Source organism: Gobio gobio, assembly GCF_949357685.1.
Source record: "Gobio gobio genome assembly, chromosome: 16".
Taxonomy (NCBI): domain Eukaryota; kingdom Metazoa; phylum Chordata; class Actinopteri; order Cypriniformes; family Gobionidae; genus Gobio; species Gobio gobio.
Window position 1 is genome coordinate 10,122,662 of NC_137109.1, and position 27,811 is coordinate 10,150,472.

The 27,811-nt window shown below is 36.6% G+C and overlaps 1 protein-coding gene across 2 annotated transcripts in view; it reads left to right on the forward strand.

Annotated features, from left to right (window-relative positions):
* The window catches only part of diaph1 (diaphanous related formin 1), a 177,614-nt gene that overhangs the window by 28,993 nt on the left and 120,810 nt on the right, over positions 1 to 27,811 (forward strand). The window contains exons 2-8 of one of the 2 annotated variants that reach the window (XM_079839559.1): positions 11,709 to 11,735; positions 15,171 to 15,326; positions 17,279 to 17,380; positions 22,289 to 22,419; positions 22,501 to 22,584; positions 23,168 to 23,237; positions 23,313 to 23,452. In XM_079839559.1, the coding sequence (XP_079695685.1) occupies positions 11,709 to 11,735; positions 15,171 to 15,326; positions 17,279 to 17,380; positions 22,289 to 22,419; positions 22,501 to 22,584; positions 23,168 to 23,237; positions 23,313 to 23,452 (710 nt within the window). The remainder of the gene's footprint in view (positions 1 to 11,708; positions 11,736 to 15,170; positions 15,327 to 17,278; positions 17,381 to 22,288; positions 22,420 to 22,500; positions 22,585 to 23,167; positions 23,238 to 23,312; positions 23,453 to 27,811) is intronic. The other variant, XM_079839560.1, reaches the window with a different exon arrangement.

The following is a 27,811-nucleotide window of genomic DNA, read 5'->3' on the forward strand; positions in this document are numbered from 1 at the left end:
AATGTTTCTTGAGCAGTAAATCATCATCAGAATGATTTTTGAAGGATCATGTGACACTGAAGACTGGAGTAATGATGCTGAAAATTCAGCTTTGATCACAGGAATAAATAACACTTTGCAATATATTCACACAGAAAACAGCGGTTTTAAATTGTGATAATGTTTCACATTTTTACTGTACTTTTGACCTGATTAATGCAGCCTCATTGAGCATAAGTTACTTATAACTTTTTTTAAATTGTAGTAATATTTCACAATATTACTGTTTTTACTGCAGCCTTGAAGAGCAGAACAGACGTCTTTAAGAACATATCTTACTGACCCCAACCTTACCCCGAATTGCATTGTATTTATTGTTATACCCGGGAACGGTTAAACGCATTAAACTCTTCGACCTATGAAATTATATTATCCTGCTATTTTGTTCTTTATATAGACTAAAACAATGATCTGCTAGTGTGTGTGTGTGTATGTTTCTAAAGCAGCTTTTGCATGTGTGTCTTTCTTTGTGACACTTCCTGTGAACACTTTGTGCAGGAAGTGGCTTGTCACATTTTAACGGGCGTGTCTGGTGTGGCCCAAATTATGACATCATTTCAACACCACACACACACACACACACACACACACACCCCAAGCTTCAGTTGGCAAACCGAAATGGACATTTATCTCCATGGAAACCAAGCAGGCAGAAATTACGACACACACACACACACACACACACACACACACAAAAGAATGCTCAAGACTTCATATCAGTGTATCTATTTTTAGAAGGACGTGAGAAATGCAGAACCTGTCGTCCCCTCCTGTTTTTGGGTGACTAAGTAACATTAATCTGATCTGACAAAAAAATGACAACACGCAATTTAACACAAATTTGAATAAAAACCTATATGATTATGTCAGTGCTACTAGAATAACACGTGTGTACTTGTTTGAGTGTGTTTAAGCACTGTGGAAGTTGGACACCTGATGCTGTTTTTCCTTCTCTCTTCGCTGCATCTCCTGTCATTTTCAGATGTTTTTATTTTTTAATTGTCAACTTATGTATATACAATTTATAGCCAGCATAAAATCTCATTTTACCATCAAGAAGCCATTAAGTAAAACGTTTTTAGGAGCAAGAGAAACATCAATTCAGTCGAGTCTCTGAAACCTCCTTCATTCAGAAAGTTCTACAGATTTCCTGTCCGCTGTATGTTCATTTAGAAAATATTTGAGTAAATCTGATACCTATCATACGAACTGCTGAGTAGATTGTAATTCTCCTTTATCCGCCCCACAGAATTCTGGATATTCCCCCTAAAACATCTCAGAAAATGTGTAAAGGACTATTCTGTTCTACTCCTACAGCTCTCTGTTAATATGATATTTACTGATATTTTTGGCTCACACATTGTTTCCTGTATGATTACATTGTGACCCCTGTCAGCGACTCAGTGCTCTCTCTCTGTGTGTGTGTGTGTGTGTCTTTTTATATTGAGCGTTTGGGTGTGTCTTGGGGATTTTTGTGTGTTTGGTGATTTTGTTGAACACACACACGCACGCACGCACACACACACGAGTTGTGTAGTATCTGAGTGATGAAGAGTGAGGTTGATTTGAGTCATGATTTTTGATTGTCACTCCAGAAGGTCACCTTGAGTTTGATTGGTTTGTGCTTGTGAAGTGGGAGGAGCCAGTTGACTAGAGATGCTGTGACTTTCATGTATATTAATTTGTTTACTTATTTAGGTTTTATTTGTTTATTTTTATTTTATGAATGTACTGTGTGTATTAGGGCTGTGCAATTAATCGGATTTCGATTTCGATTTCGATTTTGCCTCCCAACGATCACCAAAATAGTACAATCGAGAAAAAACGATTATTTTGCCTTGCGTTCTGAATGAAACGCGCACGCGCACATCCGCCCCTCCCGAACCCACAAATCTCTCTCAGTTCGTGAGTCTCATGTCTCGTGTACATATCATCCGCTGGAATTTAAAAACTCGGCGCGAGTAAAGATGGCAGAAGGAGGGCAGTTACAGCAGCGTTTGGTGAGCAAAAAAGGCAAAACCAACTCCGTTGTCTGGGAACGGTTTGGCTTCGAGGAAACAGACGACGAGCAGAAACATGCTATGTGCAAGATTTGCTACATGGTAGTGGCTGCAACGCAAGGGAACACCACGAATTTGTTTAACCACTTGAAAATTAAACAGAGTGACCTATGACAATCTAATAAAGAAACAAAAACTGACGAGAGCAGGGGAGCCGTGTAAACGTCCTTTTTTTCCTTCATATTTTTCAAATAATTCTCTCTTTGTAAACTTTGTTCAATGCATGCGAGATTGCGAGTGCTGCCATATTTTCGAATATGACCAGTCGTTTTCACCGTCATCACCCGGGTTTAGTGCTTTAGGGTTTAGGTTTAGAATGAGAAGCCGCGCGCGCTGTGAGAAAATGTGTCTCTGTGCGTTCATCTGAGAGCGCGTCTCTCAGCGCGCAAATATTGAGTTCTCTTTCAAGTCTTGCTCTTAAACGGACAAACTCACACAAAACGTATGTCAACATGTCCATCTTGATGAGTATCTTAGCAGACATAGTCTGTATATGCCTTAAGTGAACTTTATACAGTCGATAAAGAAGACGCGAGGTCTTAAAGGGGCAGTAGCCTTTACTGCTGTCTGTTTAATGTCAAACAACAAAAGACAAGGACATCACGCTCTTGATTGAATAGCTTTTGTAAGTTTAATAGGATTAATCTTTAATTTATGCACTCAAATATGCAATGTTATTTTACATTTGATACATTTCTGTACCTGAAAACTAATGTTAGACGTACATGAAAAGCATAGCCGAACCATATTGTTGATCTTATTTATTTGTGGTTATCATTTTTACGTGAATACTTTTATACTTTGATTCGAATATATGTTATATTATTTATTTTAATAGTTCAAAAAGTACAACAAATGTTACAATTTCAATTGAATTGTTGAAAGGTGTATTTTTAATAAATACAACACATTCCCAAAGTCATGTGAAATAATCGTGTTACATAATCGTGATTTCAATATTGACCAAAATAATCGTGATTATGATTTTTTCCATAATCGAGCAGCCCTAGTGTGTATGTATGTATGTATGTATGTATGTGTGTATATATATATATATATATATATATATATATATATATATATATATATATATATATATATATATTTATTTATATATTTATATATATATATATATATATATATATATATATATATATATATATATATATATATATATATATATATATTTATATATATATTTATATATTTATATATATATATATATATATATTTATATATATATATATATATTTATATATATATATATATATATATATATTTATATATATATATATATATTTATATATATATATATATATATATATTTATATATATATATATATATATATATATATATATATATATATATATATATATATATATATATATATATTTATTTATATATATATATACACACATACATACATACATACATACATACACACTAGGGCTGCTCGATTATGGAAAAAATCATAATCACGATTATTTTGGTCAATATTGAAATCACGATTATGTAACACATATATATTATGTATATTACATATTATGTAACACACATATTATGTAACACATATATAAATATATATATATATATATATTTATATATATTTATATTTATATATATATTTATATATATATTTATATATATTTATATTTATATATATTTATATTTATATATATTTATATTTATATATATATTTATATATATATATATATATATATATATATATATATATATATATATATATATATATATATATATATATATATATATATATATATATATATATATATATATATATATATTTATATATTAGGGCTGTCAAAAGATTAATCGCGATTAATCGCATCCAAAATAAAAGTTTGTTTTTACATAATATATATATTTGTTATTTTATTTATCCTTTGTTTTACCAGGGTAATATATGTGTGTGTACTCTGTTAATTATTATTTATATATAAATATATAAATACACACACATTCATATATATAAGAAATATTTGCATGTATATATACTGTATATACATTTATATAATCTATAATATATATAAATATAAATGTTTTATATATAAAAATATTGTTTTCTTAAATATATACATGCTTGTGTGTGTATTTATATATAAATAATAATTAACAGAGTACACACACATATATTATGTAAACACAAACTTTTATTTTGGATGCGATTAATCACGATTAATCTTTTGACAGCCCTAATATATATATATATATTTTTTTCTTCCCCATTTTTATGCATTTTAACGCATCATCTGTTTTTAGCGTTACAGTATATGATAAAGTATGTGGCTAGAGTACTGTACACAGTATATGACCAGTGTTGCGGTATATAATCATTCATTCAAGTGCTTTTAAACCATCCAAACGCGATAAGACTCAAAAGAGAACTCAAATATATACTGGCACTCTTGTAGCTTTTTTTGCCAGAGCAGGTCCTGATGTATTAAATACACAGCAGGGCTCGACATTAAGCATGTTCACGTGCTTGTCCTTCGGACAAGTAAATCTGTCATCCACTTGTCCGAGTAAAAAATGTGCTTGTCCGAAAAAATAAATAAAAAAAATGTTGTGTGTGTGTTTTAAATAAAATTTATTCTGAAGCAATATTCTCACCAGTGTTCAATCAGCTTTGACATATGCATATTTGTGATATTTTTACCTTTTATAAAGGGCATTTTTACCCTAATTTTATTAAATATAGGCTATGATTCAGATTTCTTTTTATATTCTTAAATTGGATCAATCAATTAAATTAGAAGACGACACTGGCTGTTACCAGTCAAATTAAATAATTTACACTGAAAAATTACAACTGCATTAAATAATGTTATGAGATTGTTTTGAATATACAAATAAGAAATGTTGGAAAGATGAAACTAAACCACCAGTAGGTGGCAGCATGTGACCATCTGAATGAGTGAGTCATTGAGTCGATTCATTCATTCAAGAATGAGGTAGGCGTTTACGAATAGTTCATTGAATCTTTGATTCTATCGATTCATTCAAAATGCTGAATCATTCACTAACACGCTGTTGCTGTGACTCGCGTTCTGCTGTGATCTTTTGGAACTATTTTTCGCTGCTGAAATAGAACAAAAACACTCAATATTGCATCTAAAATGTAAGTGACTTAATGTTAATAATTGTTTATGGAACTGTCATATGAAATCAGTGTCATTTTCAGTCGTGATGTTATTCAGGAAAACAGCACTCTTGGTAATGTGACGTTGCAACTGTATCATGTTATAAATATAAATTCCACATTTCTACATGTTTACGGCAGTGTGTTAACTGAGTTTCTCTGTGTGAGTGGTGCACATTTGTTGTGATTTCTCCTCGAGAGGCTGTGCGAGCGTCAACAGTGCAACGTTACCGTCAGTTCATTATACATTATTATCATTCACTGTCAATCGCCAATTACAGTAATGAATGCAGAATTATTCTTGCATTTGGGTGATTCCCTAGTTATTTTTGTTGATGACGTTTTATCAGGATACTTGTCCGTCGGGCAAGTAAAATTATTTTTCACTTGCCCCTTCAAAAAATCCACTTGTCCCGGACAAGCGGACAAGCGTTAATGTGGAGCTCTGCACAGCTACGTGTGACATTTATTATAATAGGTTAAAGCTGCAGTCTGTTGTTTTTCCTCTTTGTTGCCATCTCTGTTCGAAATCTGCAATTGCAGTTCGTGCAATTATCAACTTTTATTATTTGTGCCTCGGCACAGCACAGCGCGGAGGAATCCAATGTTTAGAGGAGAATGTGCGGCTGTCAGTCACCGCTCCGGTGTGGATGCTGTCATTCAGAATCAGATGATACTTTTTGAAAGTATGACAAACATAATAATTTTCACCGGAAAATGTAATCTGAACAAGTAAGTAGATAACAAAATCTAAAGGGAAAAAAATTGCATTGCAGTAAATCGCAATGATTAAATCTAACGTTCGCTTATCATATCACGTCATAACACACCCGCACACCGCAGTGCAAAGGGGTCTCACGCTCTCAAAGCGCACGAGCGCTAGTGCGACGCGGCAAATATAAAGGCCCGGGTATACTTCACTTACCGCGCCCGGACCTGTCCGCGCGTCTTTCAAAGTATACTACACAACGGATGCGCGCGGATTATCGCGTTCGTCACATGCGCGGTAAAAAAAGTGTCTATGCTCTACCAGACATCGGAGGGCAGCACTGAGTCCTGTCATCAACGGGACATTCGCTGGGCATGATCGGAGAAGAACTGTAGTGCATCCACCATTGCAACATAGTTTGGAAGAAACACTGAAGAATCAAAAATTCTCTCTTTTTTTCAAGTGTTGTTTTTAAACCGGTCTTTGCACACTCTTCTTCGACGGCTGAACACTGTGCTCAATACTGTGCGTATTGCCACCTAGTGGACTCTTCTGTACTGCTGGCGCATGCGCTGTTGCACGCGGACCGTCCGCACGGTCTGAAAATTTGGGCTGCGCGCGGACGGGGTGTGCGGCCGGCCGCGAGCCCTCCGAATGACGAAAATTACGTCATGCGGGCGGTGCACAAACGCGGACGGCCGAAGTATACCCGGGCCTTAAACCAAGCTTAACCGCTCATGAGGCAGATACCTCTCGGTAGTGAGTGCTGAAAGTGAAAGGCTGTTTAGTAGGGATGTGCGCAATGACTAGCCTAACCCCGGTAGTATAACAAGCCTAAGCAAGCTTAATTGCTATAGGTACTAGTTTGACATGACATGGAAGAAAATGAAAACGTTTTGTGTAAGCTTTCAAAATCCTCCTTCACCCGAGTGGAGATTTATCTGAAGCCTCCGCAAGCGCCAGAGAAAACCAACGCATGCAAAACCTGAGGTAAAATTAAATGATTTTATTTTGCTGCAGATATACACTTTTCTAAATAATATATTAATTTCAAGATATAACACTAACACGACAGTAATTTAAACATAGCCTTTGTAAAAAAAAAAAAAAAAAAAAAAAAAATATATATATATATATATATATATATATATATATATATATATATATAATATATATATATATATATATATATATATATATATATATATATATATATATATATATATATATATATATATATATATATATATATATATATATATATATATATATATATATATATATATATATATATAATATAATATAATATGCAAAACTTTAAATATGCCAAAAAAAATTTATGTAAACGCCTATTTTCCAAGTCGTCTAGCAGCAGCGCTAACGTTTAATCAACTAGTCTCGCACATCCCTAGCTCAGTGTCACACATTGTAGAGATGAAACAGACTCATAGCTGATAATGCAGAGAAGCTTCTTTTCATTAAAAAGAACCAGCCTCTCACTTTTCCGAAAAGGGCTGTATGGCTATGATAACATCTAATAATTTAATTCAGTGGTTCTGCTACTATGTTGTGTGATACTGGAATCCACTGAATGTTACAGGTTACATTTAAGTGACATGGGCAGCAGTGCCATGTTTGTTTAGGAAAACACCAAGTTGAAAGTTAAAATGTCAGCAACAGCATACATTTGTGTATTTACTTTGTTACAGTCAGAAAGTGAAAAACATCTGATGAAAATAAAACATTGTTATAAGAATGTAATGGTATTATTAAGTACTCGTATCGGTACTCGGTTTCGGCAAGTACCCAAATGTAAGTACTTGTACTTGTACTTGGTCTGAAAAAAAGTGGTATCGGTGCATCCCTAGCTTGCTTGTAAGATTTTGGTTATATTTCTCACCCTAAGCGATAATGTTATTAAAGCTAGATAGCACACCACTGGACCACAAGATTCATGCATTTTGTGTGTTTTATTATCATGTGTGACTATTGTGCATCTAATATGGTAAATGTGGCATCCTATGAAAAAACAACAAAACTGGAGATGAACACAAAAAATCATTAGTTTTGATCTCAAAAGGAGGAAAATATATGTAAAAAATACTATATATATGTATATAGTGAAATCCTGAGATTGAGCTATGAGGAAGTGCAAGTTTACTAATACTTTGTTCAATTTGAATAAATTAATTTGCTTTGCAAATAATTTTGTGATTCTGCATTTCCTTTGTAAGTTTTTTTTTATTGCGTGATATAGTTCTTAAATTTAATTCATAATGCTCTTGAAAAGGTCTTAAAAAGTCTTAAATTTGACTTGGTAAAGGTCTCAACTCTAAAATGTCATTTTTTTAAAGTAATGTAAGCAATAAATAGCGTTTTGTGGCTCTTTAATGTGTGGTGAGTGGCAGGTCGCTGTGGCGCCTCAGTTAAAGCCACTCGTGAACCGATCGTCTCTTCCTTCTAGTTAATTTATAGTATCAAATAATCATGAATGAAATTCAGAAGGAATGTTGTTTCGACGCGGAAAGATGTCAGTACACAGTGTTTTTAAAGTTCAAGTCCACCGACATTAATCCACTAACTCTCTTGACTGCTTTGTCGGACAAAAAAGGCGGATTCGGTGAATGGCGGATTATGATTGGTCAGATCGCCTGTCAACCAAACTCCCATGGAAGGGTGAATTGAACCATTGAAATGTCTTGTCCAGCAGAAAATAAGCGGTCTCTGCGTCTGTTTTGAACCCATTTAAAACTGAGTTCACCACACCTTTCAAAAGCCCTTTTTATCCTTGTTTTAACATAGGCCCGGTTGCAGTTTTTTTGCAGGTTTTTTTCTGTAGCCACTCCGAGGGCGCGTCTCAATCAGCTCCCTATAGTTCAGTAGTCAGGGCACTGATCAGGGAGTCAGCCCATTGACTTGTCCTGATCAGTGCCCTGACTACTGAACTAGGGAGCTGATTGAGACGCCTTTGAGAAATCTTTTGCATTTTACAACGGGTGAATCTCCAGTTGTCACTGGTGATTGTCGTTTGAACCTTTCTGGATCCGCTATCAAATTAATACGTTTAATTATATCAAGTGCTGTGAGGAAAAGGCTATAAATCTCCACCTCCAACATCCTCACACGCAATATAGCCCACTAGCCGGGACACCTTCTTTGTGTGTACAGATGTGACGTAAATGTCCCGCGGAAGTCCACCAGTACCACTGGAATTAAAAACATTATTACAAGCTTACCGTTGTAAATCGAGCTAAGGCAAGCAGATAGTATTGAACACTAGCTGGTTATGTACTACATTTTGAACCCAAAAAAAGTTACGGACTGCAGCTTTAATGTGAAGTTCACGTAGATTTAAAATTGTTATATATGCATGTACAACCCCAAATCAGAAAAAGTTGGGACAGTATGGAAAACGCAAAAAAAAAAAAAAAAGAAGTGATTTCTAAATTTACTTGGACTTGTATTTCATTGCAGACAATATGAACACAAAATATTTCATGTTTTGTCTGGTCAACTTCATGTCATTTGTAAATATGCATCCTTTCCTGTCATTCAGACCTGCAACACATTTCAAAAAAAGTTGGGACACTAAAGCATTTACCACTTTGTAATGTTGCCATTCCTTTTCACAACACTTAAAAGACGTTTAGGGACTGAAGACACCAAGTGATGAAGTGTTTCAGGTGTAATTTTGTCCCATTCTTCCTGCAAACAAGTCTTAAGGTGGGCAACAGTTCGGGGTCTTCCACACATTCTCTATTGGAGACAGGTCGGGACTGCAGGCAGGCCAGTCAAGTACCCGAACCCTCTTCCTCCGCAGCCAGGACTTTGTAATGTGTGCAGAATGTGGGTTTGCATTGTCTTGTTGAAATATGCATGGACGTCCCTGGAAAAGATGTCTTCTTGAAGGCAGCATATTATGCTCCAAAATCTCTATGTACTTTTCAGCATTAATGGTGCCTTCACAGAAGTGCAAGTTACCTTTGCCAAGGGCACTGACACAACCCCATCCCATGACAGACCCTGGCTTTTGGACTTGTTGCTGGTAACAGTCTGGATGATCCTTTTCTTCTTTGGTCCGGAGCACACGGCGTCCATTCCTCCCAAAAAATACCTCACATACTGATTCTCCTGACAATAGTACACGTTTCCACTGTGTGATGGTCCATCCCAGATGCCTCCGAGCCCAGAGAAGTCGACGGCGCTTCTGGACACTGTTAACATAGGGCTTCCTTTTGGCACAGTACAGTTTTAACTGGCATTTGTGGATGTAACTACGTATTGTGGTACTTGACAAAGGTTTGCCAAAGTAGTCCTGAGCCCATGTGGTGATATCGCTTATAGATGAATGACGATTCTTGATGCAGTGCCGCCTGAGGGGTCGGAGATCACGGTTGTTCAGCTTAGGCTTGCGCCCTTGTTATGTTATGCACTGTTGAATGTGAAATATCCAAATCTCTTCCTATCTTTCTTTGAGGAACATTGTTTTTAAACATTTCAATAATTTTCTCACGTATTTGTTGGCAAACTGGCGATCCTCGGCCCATCTTTGCTCCTAAAGGATTAGACCTTTCTTGGATGCTGCTTTTGTACCAAATCATAATTACAATCACCTGTTGACATCACCTGTTTCAAATCACATCATTATTTAACCATTTTACCTCATTACTAGCCCTAAATTGCTCCTGTGCCAAATTTTTTTGAAATGTGTTGCAAGTCTGAATGACAGGAAAGGATGCATATTTACAAATGACATGAAGTTGACCAGACAAAACATGAAATATTTTGTGTTCATTTTGTCTGCAATGAAATACAAGTCAAAGTAAATTTAGAAATCACTTCTTTTTTTTATCTATTTGCGTTTTCCATACTGTCCCAACTTTTTCTGATTTGGGGTTGTATATTAAAGGCACAATATGTAAGATTTGTAGATTAAAATATCCAAAAACCGCTAGAACAATGTTATATATTTTGCTATATATATGTCTCTCGATCATACTGTAATGTTGACTGGCTATAATAACACGTTACATTCCCAGACATTGAGAAAACTCTATTTACTGTACATCAGTAGCTGTACTGGTATCGGTGAGACTGGCCTTCATGTTTATATGTGTATGTTATTATTAAACATATTTAGATGTACTATTTCTGTATCTTTCTGTGGTAATATTTATAAATTTTTGTAATGCACATATCTGTAATGTTTGATATCCACATCCCTCAGCACTGTGCATTAGTTTAGTGAGGTCAGAGGTCACGTCTCTTATCACATTCCACAATGCTGACTCGTGGATTCTCTCATAACATTTGGTGAATCAGCATTGTTTTGTTTGCCTGATGATATGCAGGTGACTGTTGATTTCCTGGGAAGAGGAAGTGATGCGCTGATGTTTATTGCTGACCTGCACTGCCCTCGTGTGGCAGGATTGTGCTTGTGCCACACTGATTTATGTCAGATTATTAACCTCATAGAAAATGAGAAATGAAAATAACTTTCTGATTGAAATATGTGATTTTTGTCCATGTGTTAAATTCAATAATATAGAAATTATATTGTGTTATGAATAGTTTTGAAAAGGTTTTTGGCCCTTGATTTCTTTCTACTCCCTGCTGTCTTTCTTTCCCCCCTGTTTTCCTCCCTCTCTTTCTCTGGGCTCTCATGTTTTTTTCTTGTCTTTCTCTGCCTCTCTCTGAATATAGTTTTCATGTTTTTTCTCTTTCCTGCTTCCTGTATAGACTCTCAAACGGCTGATTCCTGATGAGGTAGGTCCACACGCGTGTGTCTGTGTGTTTTAACTCTCTTGTCGCCTCCTTCCATGTAACGCCTCTGACATCATCACCGGCCACCGTCCCCAGTGACCTTTCACCCCTCACGATATGTCTGTAACGCACGCTTTGCCTTCACCGGTCTGATCACTGCAGAACTGAACGCCTGACCTCAGATCAGTGTTCATGCTGACAGACAGCAGAAACTGATCTGACGTCATCGTTCAGTAATTTTTCACACGCACACACTCACGCTCACATTCACATATGCACACGCACGCACGCACACACACACATGCACGCACTCAGACACACAAACACGCACACACACACACCCACACACACCCACACACACACACATGCACGCACTCAGACACACAAACACGCACACACACATGCACGCACTCAGACACACAAACACGCACACACACATGCACGCACTCAGACACACAAACACGCACACACACACACACACACACATGCACGCACTCAGATACACAAACACGCACACACACGCACACACACACACACACACACACACGCACACACAAACACGCACACTCAGACAAATATACACACAGACACAAACTCACACGAGGTTAAATGCATATAAACACACTCACTCACTCAATCAATCAATCAATCAACACACACACACACACACACACACACACACACACACACACACACACACACACACACACACACACACACACACACACACACACACACACACACACAAACTCACACACAGACAAATATGCATATAAACATACATGCATACATACTGACAAACAACACACACTGACAAACAGTGTTTGTCAGTGTGTGTGCATGTGTATGTATGTTTAATATGCATATTTGTCTGTGTGTGAGTTTGTGTATGTTTGCATATTTGTCATTGACAAACACATAAACACCCTGACAAACGCACACGCACACACACACACACACACACACACACACACACACACACACATACACACACACACACACACACACACACGCACACACACACTCAAATATGCATATACACCTACATACATACTGACAAACAACACACAAACTGTGTTTGTCAGAGTGTGTGTGTTTGCATATTTGTCTGTCTGCTTGTTTGTCTGTCTGTGTGTGTGAGTTTGTGTATGTTTTGCCATTTGTCATTGACACACACACACACACACACACACACACACAAAGACAAATATGCATATTAAACATACATACATACATACATGTATGTCAATGACAAATATGCAAACATACACAAACTCACACACAGACAAATATGCACACACACACACACACACACACACACACACAGACATATATGCACACACACACAATGACAAATATGCATATTAAACATACATACACACGCACATGCTCTGACAAACACTGTTTGTGTGTTTGTCAGTATGTATGCATGTATGTTTATATGCATATTTGTCTGTGTGTGTGTTCATATTTGTCTGTGTGTGTGTGTGTGTGTGTGTGTTCATATTTGTCTGTGTGCTTGTATGTGTGTTTGCATATTTGTCTGTCTGCTTGTTTGTTTGTCTGTGTGTGTGAGTTTGTGTATATTTTGCCATTTGTCATTGACACACACACACACACACGCGCGCGAAGACAAATATGCATATTAAACATACATACACATGCACACACACTCTGACAAACACTGTTTGTGTGTTGTTTGTCGTGAATGTATGCATGTATGTTTATTTGCATATTTGTCTGTGTGAGCTTGTGTCTTTGTGTGTGTGTGTGTGTGTGTGTGTGTGTGTGTGTGTGTGTGCATATTTGTCTGTCTGCTTGATTGTCTGTCTGTGTGTGTGAGTTTGTGTATGTTTTGCCATTTGTCATTGACACACACACACACACACACACACACACACACACAAATTCTGACAAACACTGTGTGTTGTTTGTCAGTATGTATGTCTATATGCATATTTGTCTGTGTGTGTGTGTGTGTGTGTGTGTGTGTGTGTTTTTCACTGTGTTTGTGTGTTTGTTAATGACAAATATGCAAAACATACACAAACTCACACACAGACAAATATGAACACACACACACACACACACACACACACACACACACACACACACACACACACACACACACAGACGAGCAGACAGACAAATAAACAAACACACATAAACACAGACAAGCACACACACACACACACACACACACACCCGCAGACAGACAGACAGACACACACACATAGGAACACTCTCACAGGCACACACACACACACACACACACACACACACACACAGACAAACACGCACACACATGGGTCACGCTCAAATGTGTGTGTTGTCTGAAGGGTTTTTGATGATGTTTTACTTTTCCAATATTGACCAGACAATAAAGATGAAATAATTGAACACATTTTTTATTTTGTTTAATTGTTTCTTTGATTGCATTATTTGTTTATTTATGACTTATTATTTATTTAATTTTACTGTTTGTTTTTATTTGTGTATTTACGACTTATTATTTGTTTACTTATTTATAAATGATTTATGTTTACTTTTTTTCGCCTCTGGTGGATCTGTTCATTTATTAAATATTAAAATGTTTATTATTTGATAGAAATATTCATGATTCATATTGTTCATGAATAATACAATTGTTACTTATATAAAATGATGTTAAAATATTGAAGGAAAGTGTCATGTAGGTTTTTCTTAGATTTTTTTTTTTTGTCATTACACATCAACATCTTCGTTGAAAGTATGAGATTATCATAGGGCAAAAAACAACAACAACAGCTTATTTATGAACTTGATATCAGCTATAACAGATAATTCTCAGTATTGTCCAGAGGCTCTCTAATTGAGATTCTGCCGCTCAGTGTTGACGTGCTGACGACTCTCTGTAAGTTTGGACTTGAACAGATTCCTCAGGAGAGCTGGATTCTGCCGGATTACACGATTGTTCTGGAATTTCCTCCAACACATTTTATTCTTGTTGATTGATAGTCTTGAGATTAAGACAATCAAATATGAGACATGATATCAGTTGACTGATCCCAGAAGGGAATGTTCTGTCTCATTAAACCCCATGTTTCTCTGTTCAGAATGGATTACTAGTGTACGGCACAGTGTACACTGCATACTGCGTAGGGTTTTTGTGCAGTATGCAACAAGCATTTCCAACAGTAGTATGCTCTATCGCACTGGAAGTTCAAGGTCAATTCGAGCACATTGCCTCATGGGATATTGACTTTTAGACAGTGAGTTCTGGTTATATTGTGCATCTTCTGCAAATGCACACTATAACTTCACACACTGTGTGTGTGTATGGTGTAGGATGTTAGTATGCCATTCTGAACATGCAACGACTAACAAGATCCAGAGTATAACCTGTGTGTTTCTGCTGTGCTCCGAGCATTGACCTTTTGCCCTTTGACCCTGTGTCAGCTGGAGCGCTTCACCAGCATGCGGACGAAGAAGGAGAAGTCGGGCACGATGCCAACCAGACACTCGTCGGCCGCCCAGTATGAAGTACCGTCTCCATCCACGTCACTGCACGAACTGTCAGACGACCATGTGCTGGAGCTGTTTGAGCAGATGCTGGTGAGTGTGTGTGTGTGTGTGTGTGTGTGTGTGTGTGTGTGTGTGTGTGTGTGTGTGTGTGTGTGTGTGTGTGTGTGTGTGTGTGTGTGTGTGTGTGTGTGTGTGTGTGTGTGTGTGTGTGTGTGTGTGTGTGTGTGTGTGTGTGTGTGTGTGTGTGTGTGTGTGTGTGTGTGTGTGTGTGTGTGTGTGTGTGTGTGTGTGTGTGTGCCAACTTTTTTATTTTGGGGACCAGAAGTGGGCTAAATTTCACAAAATTGTTGTCAACCTCTTTTTGGGATGTCCTCGTTTGTAAAATTATTATAAGGTAATTTTTTTTTATTATTTTTTTTTGTATTTGTAAATTGTCTGTGTTTAAAATATTGCTGTTTTAAAATGTTACTTTAAACAGTAAACAACTGTTTTCAAATGTACTAAACAGTTATTTGGGCAACACTTTTCTGGTTTCTTAATTTATTTAAAAACATTATTCATAAGCACTCTTTTTGGCTGAATCTATTACTTTATTTAAAATAAATAAATAAAAACAAATATATTTTTATATTTTTTTCATAATAAAATGTGTATTTTATTGTAATATTTAATATAATTATATAATATTTGTAATATGTCTAAATTAATTAAAAATATAGATGTATTAATTCACATTGAATTGAAATTTGAGTTTAATTAATATAAATCATTTTCACGCAAAAATGAATTAATAAAAGTAATGTATTTTTTTATTTAATGCTAAATTCATATTCACAAAAAAAAATATTATCGGTATCAATGACAGAGTTTTTTTAAAACAATTTAATTAATATTCATTAATATAAATATTTTTTTGATAATTTTATGATAAAATTAATATATAAAAAAAAAAAAGGTATTTCTTTTAAAATAGCTTCATGCTAAATTCATATTATTCATGAAACAATTATTAGGGCTGGGTAAAAAATATCGATTTCTCGATTTTAATCGATTCTCACTTTTACAAAACAATATTCGATTCTTAAATCCCGAGAATCGATTATTCATCCTGTTTTCAGTTAATGAATGAAATAAACATTGTAGCGTGCCACCCATCCAAAACATTAGCAAAATTCAAAAACATAAATAACGTTTTGGCGCTGTGGCGCGGGATCTTTCTGCGCAGCTCAGCTCAAGAGAACCGGCAGCGTGGAGCGCACATGAATGGATCTTCTATTCCGCCTTAATACCAGTAACAATGCGAAATAAACACTAATGAGCTTCTGAAAGTGTGTTAAAAGATACAGGACAACTTACCGAAATCTGTATCATGTCACATGGAATAGCTCAATCAGTTTTTCAACCGCATAAAGATGTAACATTAAGTAAACAATGTCATGTAACGTCACATTTAGCTACCTCAGAAAAACCATATCCAGTGTCCATAAACTCGTTAGTCAGCTAGAAAAATCAACACTAGAGAGGAGCATTTTGCTAATTATATGCACCACATTACATAGGATATTCATATTCAATGTTTTTTCAAAATTTAATGCATATATGTATGAATAAATCTGGCACGTTTTTATGACAGCCACCATTTAAATGTTTACATTTCAAAAAACTAATTGGAGTAGAATTATGATTATGTAATTGTAAAGTTAATATTATAACTTTATTATTATAAAAAAAAACATAATTTAGTGTCATTTAAGTGTTTGTATACAAATCTGTTAATTTTTACCTTCAATATTAGTAGGCTAATGTAGTACCAACTGACTCCCATAGTTTACAACATTAGTTCAGAAATTTGTTTTCCTTGAGAACATTTTCCATGTATTATACCGGATACATATCCAAAATAATCGATACTGAATTGAATCGAAAATCGAATCGAATTGTGAAATTTGTGTCAATACCCTGCTCTAATAATTATGTTTAAGTATGTTAAAGTACCGTAAGTATACTTTTTTTCCTATACAAAAATATTTCTCTGTCTGTAGGTGGATATGAATCTGAATGAGGAGAAGCAGCAGCCACTAAGAAAGAAAGATATCATCATCAAGAGAGAGATGGTGTCTCAGTATCTACACACCTCCAATGCAGTAAGGACACACACACACACACACACACACACACACACACACACGCCTGTCTGTAAAAGTTTGAATGCTATATATCAGCAGAAATAGTATAGATTCATAATATGTACTATGTTACACACATCTGCTGCTGTAAACACACTCTGACAATCCCAGCTGTCACTGTGTGTGTGTACATTTTTACATTATATCTGAATCTTTGGCTGGATCCAAAATCGCATACTTCTCTACTAGTAGGCAAAAAAAACGTTTTGTGATGAGTAGTATATCCGAATTCTTAAAAGAGTAGGCAGTCCCCAAATGACCTACTACTTCCGGCTAGATACTGAAGTGTGCATACAATGGACACTTTATTATCCCATGAGGCCACGGGAGAGGATTTGGGAATGACACTGGTAGGTCACATGAGAATGACAACATGGTGGATGTAGTATGTCCGGATTACATTCATACTACACACATTCATACTATATAGAACATACTTTTGTAGCGGTCGTGAAGTAATTACTTATTCAAAATAAGTACCTGCTCAAGAGTGTGTGATTTCGGACGGAGCCTCTGTGAATCAATCAGTGAGTCTCAGAGGTGATGAACATGATCAGGTGCTCTTCCTGTGGCGGTTTGATGTTCTTCCTGTCGCACACACAGGATGTGGTTCAGATTTCTCTACAGATGTCAGAGAGGACACCGCTGCTGTTCGTCTGGATCATGTCCTTTCATTCTACTGCCACACCACTAGTTTCAAACTAGTATTTTACTTGGGTGATTTTTATTTTTACTTTTTCAATATTGACCCAGTCAGACCAATACAGATGAAATAATATAAATAATATATTATTAGATTTTTTATTTATTAAATATTAAAATTATTGTTTTTAAAAATATGAATAGGGTTGTCACAGTACAAAAATTCCAGTTGTTGGTGCCAAAACAAGTAATATTTTATGGTTAGAAATATTAACTATTTGAAAATAAATATATAGTGCTGCCAAAATTAATGTTAACGTATTTAATTACCGTTTTTTTTTTTAGTTTAACACGTTACAAATATTTGATGCAATTAATGCAGCATCTGTTTTTTCCTGTCATCCTTTGTAACAGTGGTTCCCAACCTCTTGTCCATGAAGCCATCCCCCTCCCCTCCTCCATACCATGCGGCAACCTCCCGCAGTTTCTCTTGAAGCCAATACAGAAGTGACTTAAACTGTAATTCATGCACTGGCCGCTAGGGACAGGCTCCAGAAGGGAGCAGAATCTCATTGAGCCCCATGTTAAAATGCCCAACTTTACAGCAGAATAAAACATGTTTACAGTCTGGTACAAATTGTGGTTTTGGTCTATACGGCTAATTTTGCCCTTTGTGACAACTAGAGTGCGGATCGGCCCGAGCCCAACAGGCATTAAGATATTTATGTCTGAGCCCGACCCGAACCCGAATCTGTTTTTTTTTCTCAAACTAATGACACATGTACGTTTGTACAGATGAGCACATCAGCGCGCAGACGGGGAAACAAATACACACGTTAACACAGGGCCAAATCAAATGGCCAATTGAAGTTAAATGAACAAAGGTCTACCAAAAAGGCCCAAGCTAACAGAACAAAACATTAACAAATGCAGTTTATTGAAATGAAAATCACTCTTTCCATTTTTCTCGAAAACTGTATGGCTACTAAACTGCAACATGGGATCTGTTTACACAATCCATCCATCAAAGCACACAGGAAGACGGATGTTTGGGTAATATTTTTAATTTATTTGAATCACAAAAACATACCTTTTGCATCAAGTTAAACAGGCCCATTGGTTACCTACATAATAAGCTGTTTTAAATTTTAAATGTTTATCGTGCTGACGTGACCGAGCCCGACCCGAACCCGAACATTATTTCTAAATATCTGTCTGAACCCGACCCGGCCCGTCGGGTATCCATCCTCTAGTGACAACTGTGAGGGGGCTGAATTTTGTTTACATTAACTCATTCGTTTACATTATATAAAGCCTTAAAGTTCTGCATTATTAAGGGCGTGGCCACTTTGAGTGACAGTTGGATAGGCATTTATCTGCTGTCTGTTAGTCATCGTGTCACTTCAGCTCCACCCACGTTCCGCCTCTTTGCCCATTTTCTGTTATCCGGGAGTGACGTGCTGCCAAGATGGCAACGGCCAGCTCGACCCTACTTTACTCTTCAAAACTGCTCTGCAGAATCCTATGGGTGACAACCAGTGTTGGGGGTAACGCATTACAAGTAACTTGAGTTACGTAATAATATTACTTTTTCAAGTAACTAGTAAAGTAACGCATTACTTTTCAAATTTACAACAAAATATCTGAGTTACTTTTTCACATTTATTTGACTGACAGCTCTCCTGTCCCCATGTTGAGAAAAATCGAGAGTAAGTGCAGAAGCGTTGTGTGTAAATGTGTTATTGTAGTTCTAGACTAAATGTGAGCATTTATTCATCTCACTTGCACAATAAAGATTCAGTACTGCTCAAAATTAATAAAATCAGTCAAATGCAAAATCAGAGGACTATGCAAACCTCCAATAATTAAATGTTAAATAAAACAAATATTTTTATGCATTTAATCTACCTTTATTGACCAATGTCGTGCTGCTGACCTTTGATTCAGTTAAGCCAAGAGCAAATGTTTTTCTCCTGCGTCCTATTCTTCCATTATCCAGAATGGCAGTACAGCACGGCAGTACGGTTCATGCGTAAATTTGCATTTTTATCTCAGCCTGAGGCTTATTATTTCAATTTTGGTATGAAGAGGTCTTTACATTTGCACAAAAAAGGATTTTTTTTTGCTATTAAAAAACAAAACAAAAAAGCAAGCCCAGCCCAGGTGAGAAAAAGTAACACAAAAGTAACGCAGAAGTAACGTAACGCATTACTTTTCTTAAAAAGTAACTAAGTAACTCAATTAGTTACTTTTTAAGGGAGTAACGCAATATTGTAATGTATTACTTTTCAAAGTAACTTTCCCCAACACTGGTGACGACACGACGTCCATATCTTTTTACAGTCTATGCTCCATACATATATGAAACTCTGAGGACCCCCCCCCCCCAAAAAAAAACTAAAAACATGCAAATTCACTCTCTACCGGAAGGTGGCGCTTATGGAACAGCTGCAATACACTGACATTTTTTTTAAATTCTCAGATACTTAAAGGTGCACTATGTAACTTCAGTCCGCTAGAGGTTGTGTATTCAAAACAAAGGCGTAGTTTGGTGACGCCAAGTTTGAGGGCAGAATCTTGGGACATGTGGTTTTCACCTCACAGCCGGTGGGAAAGAATCGGGATAGGACTTGGGCAGAAATCGTGTTCATGGATGTGATTATTAATGTTACTGTAGTATGAAGCAGAGCAGGACCGAGTGTTGTGGGAGCGGAACGAGGCTGCTGTAGCGATTATTAATAAGATGAACGCAACACACTAGGGATGCACGATATTATCGGCACTACATCGGAATCGGATATAAAAAAAAAAAAAGCAGATATGCCTTGCCGATATGATAAGGTGTTGATATGAGCCTGCAATAGCTCACGTGTGCAAGGGCTGCTATAGCGATAAGATCATGCCAGCTGTGTGGTCATTCTTCAAGTGAAAACAAGCAAATACATTGCATGTATGGTGATTTATATTGACAGTTTTTAAATGCTGCCTTGAATTTGTGAATCAACGCAGGATTGCCAGGTTTTCACAACAAAACTAGCCCAAAACAAGCCCAATCGCATCTCCCCACTCTCTAGCGCGTGCAGCAGCCTCCACAGCAGCTGAAGCTCCTCCAGGTCCTAGTGCCTGCCCGGTAGAATGTTATATTTAGCCTATTTAGTGGGGGCGCTGTTGTTATAGTAATAAAATGAAAAGTAGAATACACAAATAAATAGAAGTTACTTCATTTTCTAAATAAATAAAGCAGTAATGATGTCAAAGCACAAGCATGACACTTGTGAATTAAATACTTTTACAGTTTATTAATCTGTAATACAATTTTATGAAATGGATGATGAAAAATATTCCAAGGAGCACTAAAATAATTGTATTTTATGTTTATTTGAAGCTAAACTGATGCCATGCCACCCCCACTTCATGTGCACAAACATAAAATCCAAAAATAAAATATTTACGTGAGCTGCGGGACTTTTATTATGCCACTATGCCACAGTCGCCGGCGCCACTTCCGCTTTTCCGGTCATGAGTATGAGGTAACGCAGCTCTGTTTATCATATGTTGATGATGATGTTATGACGTTACTCTTTGCGTTCGCTCGGTGGCTGCTATGACACTTGTTGCACAGGGCAGTCAAAAAAAAAGCGTTTCTGCAGAATAAAACCGGAAACCGAGGGTAACGCAGATATGATGCAATTGACAGGCAACTCCCTCACACGCCCCGGTTCCTTGAGTAAAATAGCAAATTTCTCACCATTAACAAATAGTTGGAAAGCGCTGTGATTTGGTCTGTCCGAACTCCTCCCTCAGGGTTACACATGCTCACTCTGCCCACAGCATAGAGGCTGCGGCGCAGGTCCGACGCAGAAGTTTAAATCAGCCTTTAAGGTCCTTGCACATTTTCCGCGCATTAAAAAATAAATACGTCCTCTGGGAAATTCCGATCGGGTTGGATTTTCTCTGTTTTTCGCATCCGTAGCAAGCATTTTGAGAGGTGTTTTGACAATTCAGTGCCACCGGAAGACAAATATGCAACAAAATAAAAGCATACAAACATTTTGGACTATGCAAAGACCTTCAAGAGCAAATACTGACAAAAAAAGTTGCGCTAATGCACAGCATGTAAAGCTTTAATGTGAGCATGAGGCTTTAGACCGTCATTACAGGTGTGTGAGACCAGCACTGCACCTGTTCATACTGTAAACTTATTCTACGTTCTGTGTGTTTTAGGGCAGGAGTCAGAAGGAGAGCTCAAAGTCGGCACTGATTTACATCCAGGAACTGAAGACCGATCTGAGAGACGCACAGTTACTGAGCTGCCTGGAGTCACTGCGGGTGTCATTGAACAACAACCCTGTCAGGTACACACACACTCATACAATGAACCATTTCTTTGTGTGTGATTTCAGCTGATCGCTGTGTGTGTTTTTTTTTTTCCTCAGTTGGGTCCAGACGTTTGGAGCCGAGGGTTTGGCTTTGCTTCTGGCGTTCCTCAAGAAACTTCAAGATGAGAGAGAAGAACCCCAGTATGACATTAACACAATATTCATTTTCAAGATTTGTCCTATATAAGACTTATTCTGCATTGAGGAAAATTTTGACTACTGAATATTTATTTTACGTTTAGAGCTGTAATAATGTTGCTATTATTTTGTTTTTAAAGCAAATATTAAGCAAACATTCTAGGAGAAAAATATAAAAGCTACATTTAAAAAATAACAATTCCTGATGAAGGTCTCATGACCGAAACGTTGCATTAAAATAAGAAATACAAGCTATAGCGTTGTGCAGGATTCATCTGTTTTTGTTATATTATTTTCTTTTGCACATGCTGATAGGATTTAAGGAGTTGCAGTTGCAGTTAATTTATATTTACAAGAAAAAATTATAAATAAGGTACCAGATACCAGTGTAAATGTAGTCACGTCTAAAGAGTTTTGTTATACACTTTATATATTTTTTTAAATTAATATATGGTTAATGTATTTTAGTTGGAATGCTGTATTGACCAATCAGTGTCCAGGATCAGAACTATTCATGTGCTCTGTGTATTTTGAAATCATTTGCATATGAAGATGTGATTTGTCTCATTCACTCTGTGTTTCGCAGGAATGCTGGGATTGGTGTTAAATGTCAACATGAGATCATTCGATGTCTCAAAGCGTTCATGAACAACAAGGTGAGCGGAAGAACCGAGCTCATATTGAATACAGACGCATATGGAAACTGTTATTAACGTCTCTTTCTCTTTCAGCACGGTCTTAAAGCCATGCTGACGTCACCCGAGGGAATCCCTCTCCTCGTCCGATCAATCAATCCGAAGGTCCCGCACATGATGGTAGATGTTGTCAAACTGCTGTCTGCCATCTGTATCCTGGAGCATCCAGGCAACACGTGAGTGTGTGAAGCTGTGTTGATGGGTCTAAAGTAAATCCATTTTCCAGACAGCATTTTTATAGCAAGCACACAAGCTCATCAAGTGCAGTTTTGCCTGGTGCCAAATAGACGCCCAAGAACATAAATTATGTTGACCTGAGGAGGTTACCATAGTAACAGTCCTTTATGATCACTATGGGATGGAACACAGACAAAATACATTATTATTGTCACTACTTATCACTTCCAGGGATGGAAATTAGCAACCGCCATCAGCCAAATGCAGGTGATTTTGTGTTGTTGCGGGTAAACTCGCTTCACCTACCGGCCACCGTGGCGGGTACATACATAGCATAGCCTACTGTTTCACCTGGACGGCGGACACTTTCAGAGGAGGCACACCTTCAATAAAATGTGACGTTACAAATCAAATTCCCAATAAGTAGTAGAGAAGTTAATTTCCGCGTGGTTGCGTTTTAGCGGCTTTGTTGCCATAGCGACGGAGTCTCGAGAACATGAGCTGTAAACTTGCTCGGTTTTTTAAAAACATATCGAGCTCGCGCCGCGTCCACCGTTTGAACGCAAGATGATCTCCAGATATAGAGCTGAATAGAAAAAAAGATATCAATGGGTCTGTCCAGTAACTCGTGATGAACCTCAGGCGAACTGCACACTTTATGAGAAGCATTTTCAGTTGCTCAGATTGACTGATTTAAAGCAGCAGCGGTGACACACACATCCGTGCTTCTAAAGGTATAGGCCTATTGTTTTTTTAAATGGATAATATATTTATTTAATATTCCATACATAATCAGAGCTTGGCAGACAGAATTATTATATATATGTTAGACAGGTTAATTCATAGATTATAGCCTAATTAATGTTATTATTAATGTATAATTTTAATCATACATAATAAATAATCCTGCCATATAAAGTTTGACATTTATTAAAAGAATATTTAGATAAAAATGGGACAAGTAATTACATAATAATATAGTCATAATTTAAGTAAATTAATAAAAAATAAACATTTTTGAATTTCAGAATTGTCAAAAAAGTGATTACTGGTTCAGAATGACTGCTTAAAGGGACAGTTCACCCAAAAATGAAAATACTCACCCTCAAGTTGTTCCAAACATGTAAACATATCTTTGTTATGTTGAACACACAGGAAGATTACTGTGGAAGTCAATGGTACCCCCAAAGCAGCCTGGGTACAAACTTTCTGCAAAATATCTTCTTTTGTGTTCAGCAGAACATAGAAACTCATACAGGTTTAAAACATCATGAGGGAGAGTAAATGATGACAGAATGTTTTAGTTTTGGGTCAACTATCCCTTTAAAGTGCACCAAATAGGCTACTAAAGAGTTTTTTTAGAAATAAATTAAATAATCAAATGTAAAATAATATAAAATTTTATATTGTCGTGAATGGGTGTCCCTTATTTTGCCACACTGAAGGTGGCAACCCTAGTATGTCGTCAACACGCTTCAGAAGATGCCAAAACTAATAGTTTCATTGTTGGGACTAAAAACCTAAAACTGGAAGCCATAAAAGACCACGAATCATCCAAATGCCACATCCATTAATCTGCCCTACTCATTTAATGAAATGTATCTCAGTTCATGGTTTGTGTGTGTATAAGAGAGAAAGAGAAAATGTCAGTATTTCATTGAGACTTGAGATTAAATAAACTGCTTAAGTATTGTACAGCTTGTAGTATTAATTACTAATCATAATAATTACTAAACATTGAGTGGCTGGTAGATTTTGAAATCCACCAGCCTCAGTGGCCGGTGGACAAAAAAGTTAATTTCCATCCCTGATCACTTCATTATAAATTACGGAGATTATAGCAATATAAGACATGTATTTACTAGTGGTGTCAAACACACACACTTACAAAATTGTTAGATGTGATTAATTGATTTGACAACACTAATATTTACACAAATATTTAATAAATAAAACGAGTTTATTTAAAATATCTACTAACACTTATTTTGTTCTGATCAGTGTTATTTTAGTATTATTTATATATTTTTAATACTTTGAATTAGATTTTATTTTTATATTTTCTGTTTGTATTTTATTTTTACAGTTTTAATAATTTTGCCTTTTTTTATGTCTGTATAGTTTTTATTAGGCTTTTGTTTTAGTTATGTTAGTGCTTCAACTTAAAATAAAATATACAAAAACTTCTAATTTCAGCTTGTTGCCAAGTTAACATTTCTCATTTTAATTTAGTTTATTTCAGTTGATGTTTATTTTGAGTAATGGACTTTTAATTATGGTTTTAGTTAATGATAATAATGGGTTCAACTGCTATTTTCGCTTTTAACAAAAAATGTTAGACAATGTCTGAACTTCTGATTGGGATGAAAGGATGAAAAAATAGTCGGTTTGACAATAAAATTGTGTCGGTTGCACTATATTTCATACTTTCATACTTGGCCATAAAACTAATAAAAAATGTTTCAGTATTTAAAATAAAGAGAGAACATAAATATTAGAAAGAAAAACTTAAACTTAAAAACATGGCAACTAATTGAAATAAGTTTAGGTATTAAATATGAATAAATCTGAAATAAAAAATAAAGCTATATGGAAATACGAAATGTCAAAAGCATATAAAAATAAAATCTCATTCAAAACATTAATATATATACTGAATATAAACAATAAAAAGCTGTCTTAAAGTGAAGAACAAACCCAATTACACACCAGTAAGTCATTATTTAAAGGGGTCATATGATGGTTCTAAAAAGAACATTATTTTGTATTTGTATATTGTATTTGGTTTGATGCAATGTATTTACGTGGTTTTAGGTTAAAAAAGTCATTATTTTACACATACAATACATTATTATTGCTCCTCTATGCCCCTCCTTTCTGAAACACGTCGATTTTTACAAAGCTCATCGTTCTGAAAAGCCTGGTGTGCTCTGATTGGCCAGCGATCCAGTGCATTGTGATTGGCCCGAATACCTTAAGCATGTGACGAAAATGTCACTCTTCTTACCATATTTGGAACATCAGCTCCCAAAGCAATATTTACAGATGATAATGTCGGTCCTACCTTATCAATTCGAGCCCGAATCTGATCCGGATGATGCAGATGACCAAGCTGATCGATCAACTTTGCCAGCGCGACTGGACCAGAACGTATCAGATTGGGAAGTTTGCATTAGTCATCCTAGAAACGACAAACAAGCGCTACTCTATACTGCTCAAAACTCGCTCGCGTATGAGTAGTCACATGTTAACAGTGTTATGAAACACTACCCCCACATAGGCTACTGACGTAGAGATGTGGGGGTGTGTTTGAACGAAGCGTTTTAGGAAGGTGTGGCTGAGCTTTAACTTTTATGCTGCGTTCACACCAAATGCGAATTGAGCGTCAAATTCGCGTCTCGCTTGAACATTTTGAGTCCAAAGCGAGTGTTTGAAGCGAAATAGACGCACGTTCGAGGCGAAATTAGCTTCTTGTGGGAGGGGCAAGTGCTAGGTGCTTGACTGTTTGCAAGATGGCTGATGTTGATCGAGCATTCACAGAGAGAGTCACCGCTCTGTATTTGCTCTGGGGAGCAGAACAGCGGCATAGGGCTCATCGTCGCCATACTTGGGTCCTCCGGAGGCGTACCCATTTTACTGAGTTTCACCACTTGCTCCAGGAGCTGTGCCTGGATGACGGCCGCTTTCAGCGGTGCTTCCGCCTGTCCCGTGCCCATATACCTCCGTATGACTGCTCACTGCCAATATCAGACGTTCCTCCATGTTGAATGAGTGACTCTGGGCGGGCCTAGCCCCGTTTATCACGTCACTTCACCACGTGACAGCAGCAAGCAGGCTTCTGATTGGTTAACGCGGCGCGAACAGATGCCAAAATTCAGATTTTCAACTTGGGCGTCAGGCGTGAATTCGCTTCAAACGCGTGAATGCACAAAAAGCACCAAACAAAATCACTCACGCAAGACGCTCAATTCGCCTCTTTCGTGCGAACGAAGGAAAATCGCCTCCAAGGCATCATGCTAAACACGTCTACCGCACCGCAGGACCTCTAGACGCACGTCAACGCGTCTTTATATTGACTTAACATGGAAATCACTCGCTCCAGATGCTCAATTTGCGTTCAGTGTGAACGCAGCATGACACAGAATATCTCTTTGGGTTTGAGCTTTGTTACTCTGAAGATCTTATACATGCACAAACAGGTACATAGCACACTAAAGAGAAAAGAAAAACAGAAATCGCATCATATGACCTCTTTAACTAATTATCTTCTGATCATTCTGACTTGCAATCGAGTGTGAAATACCATTATTGGTCACCAAACATAACCAATCATTTCATGTTTATGAACAACTTCAAAT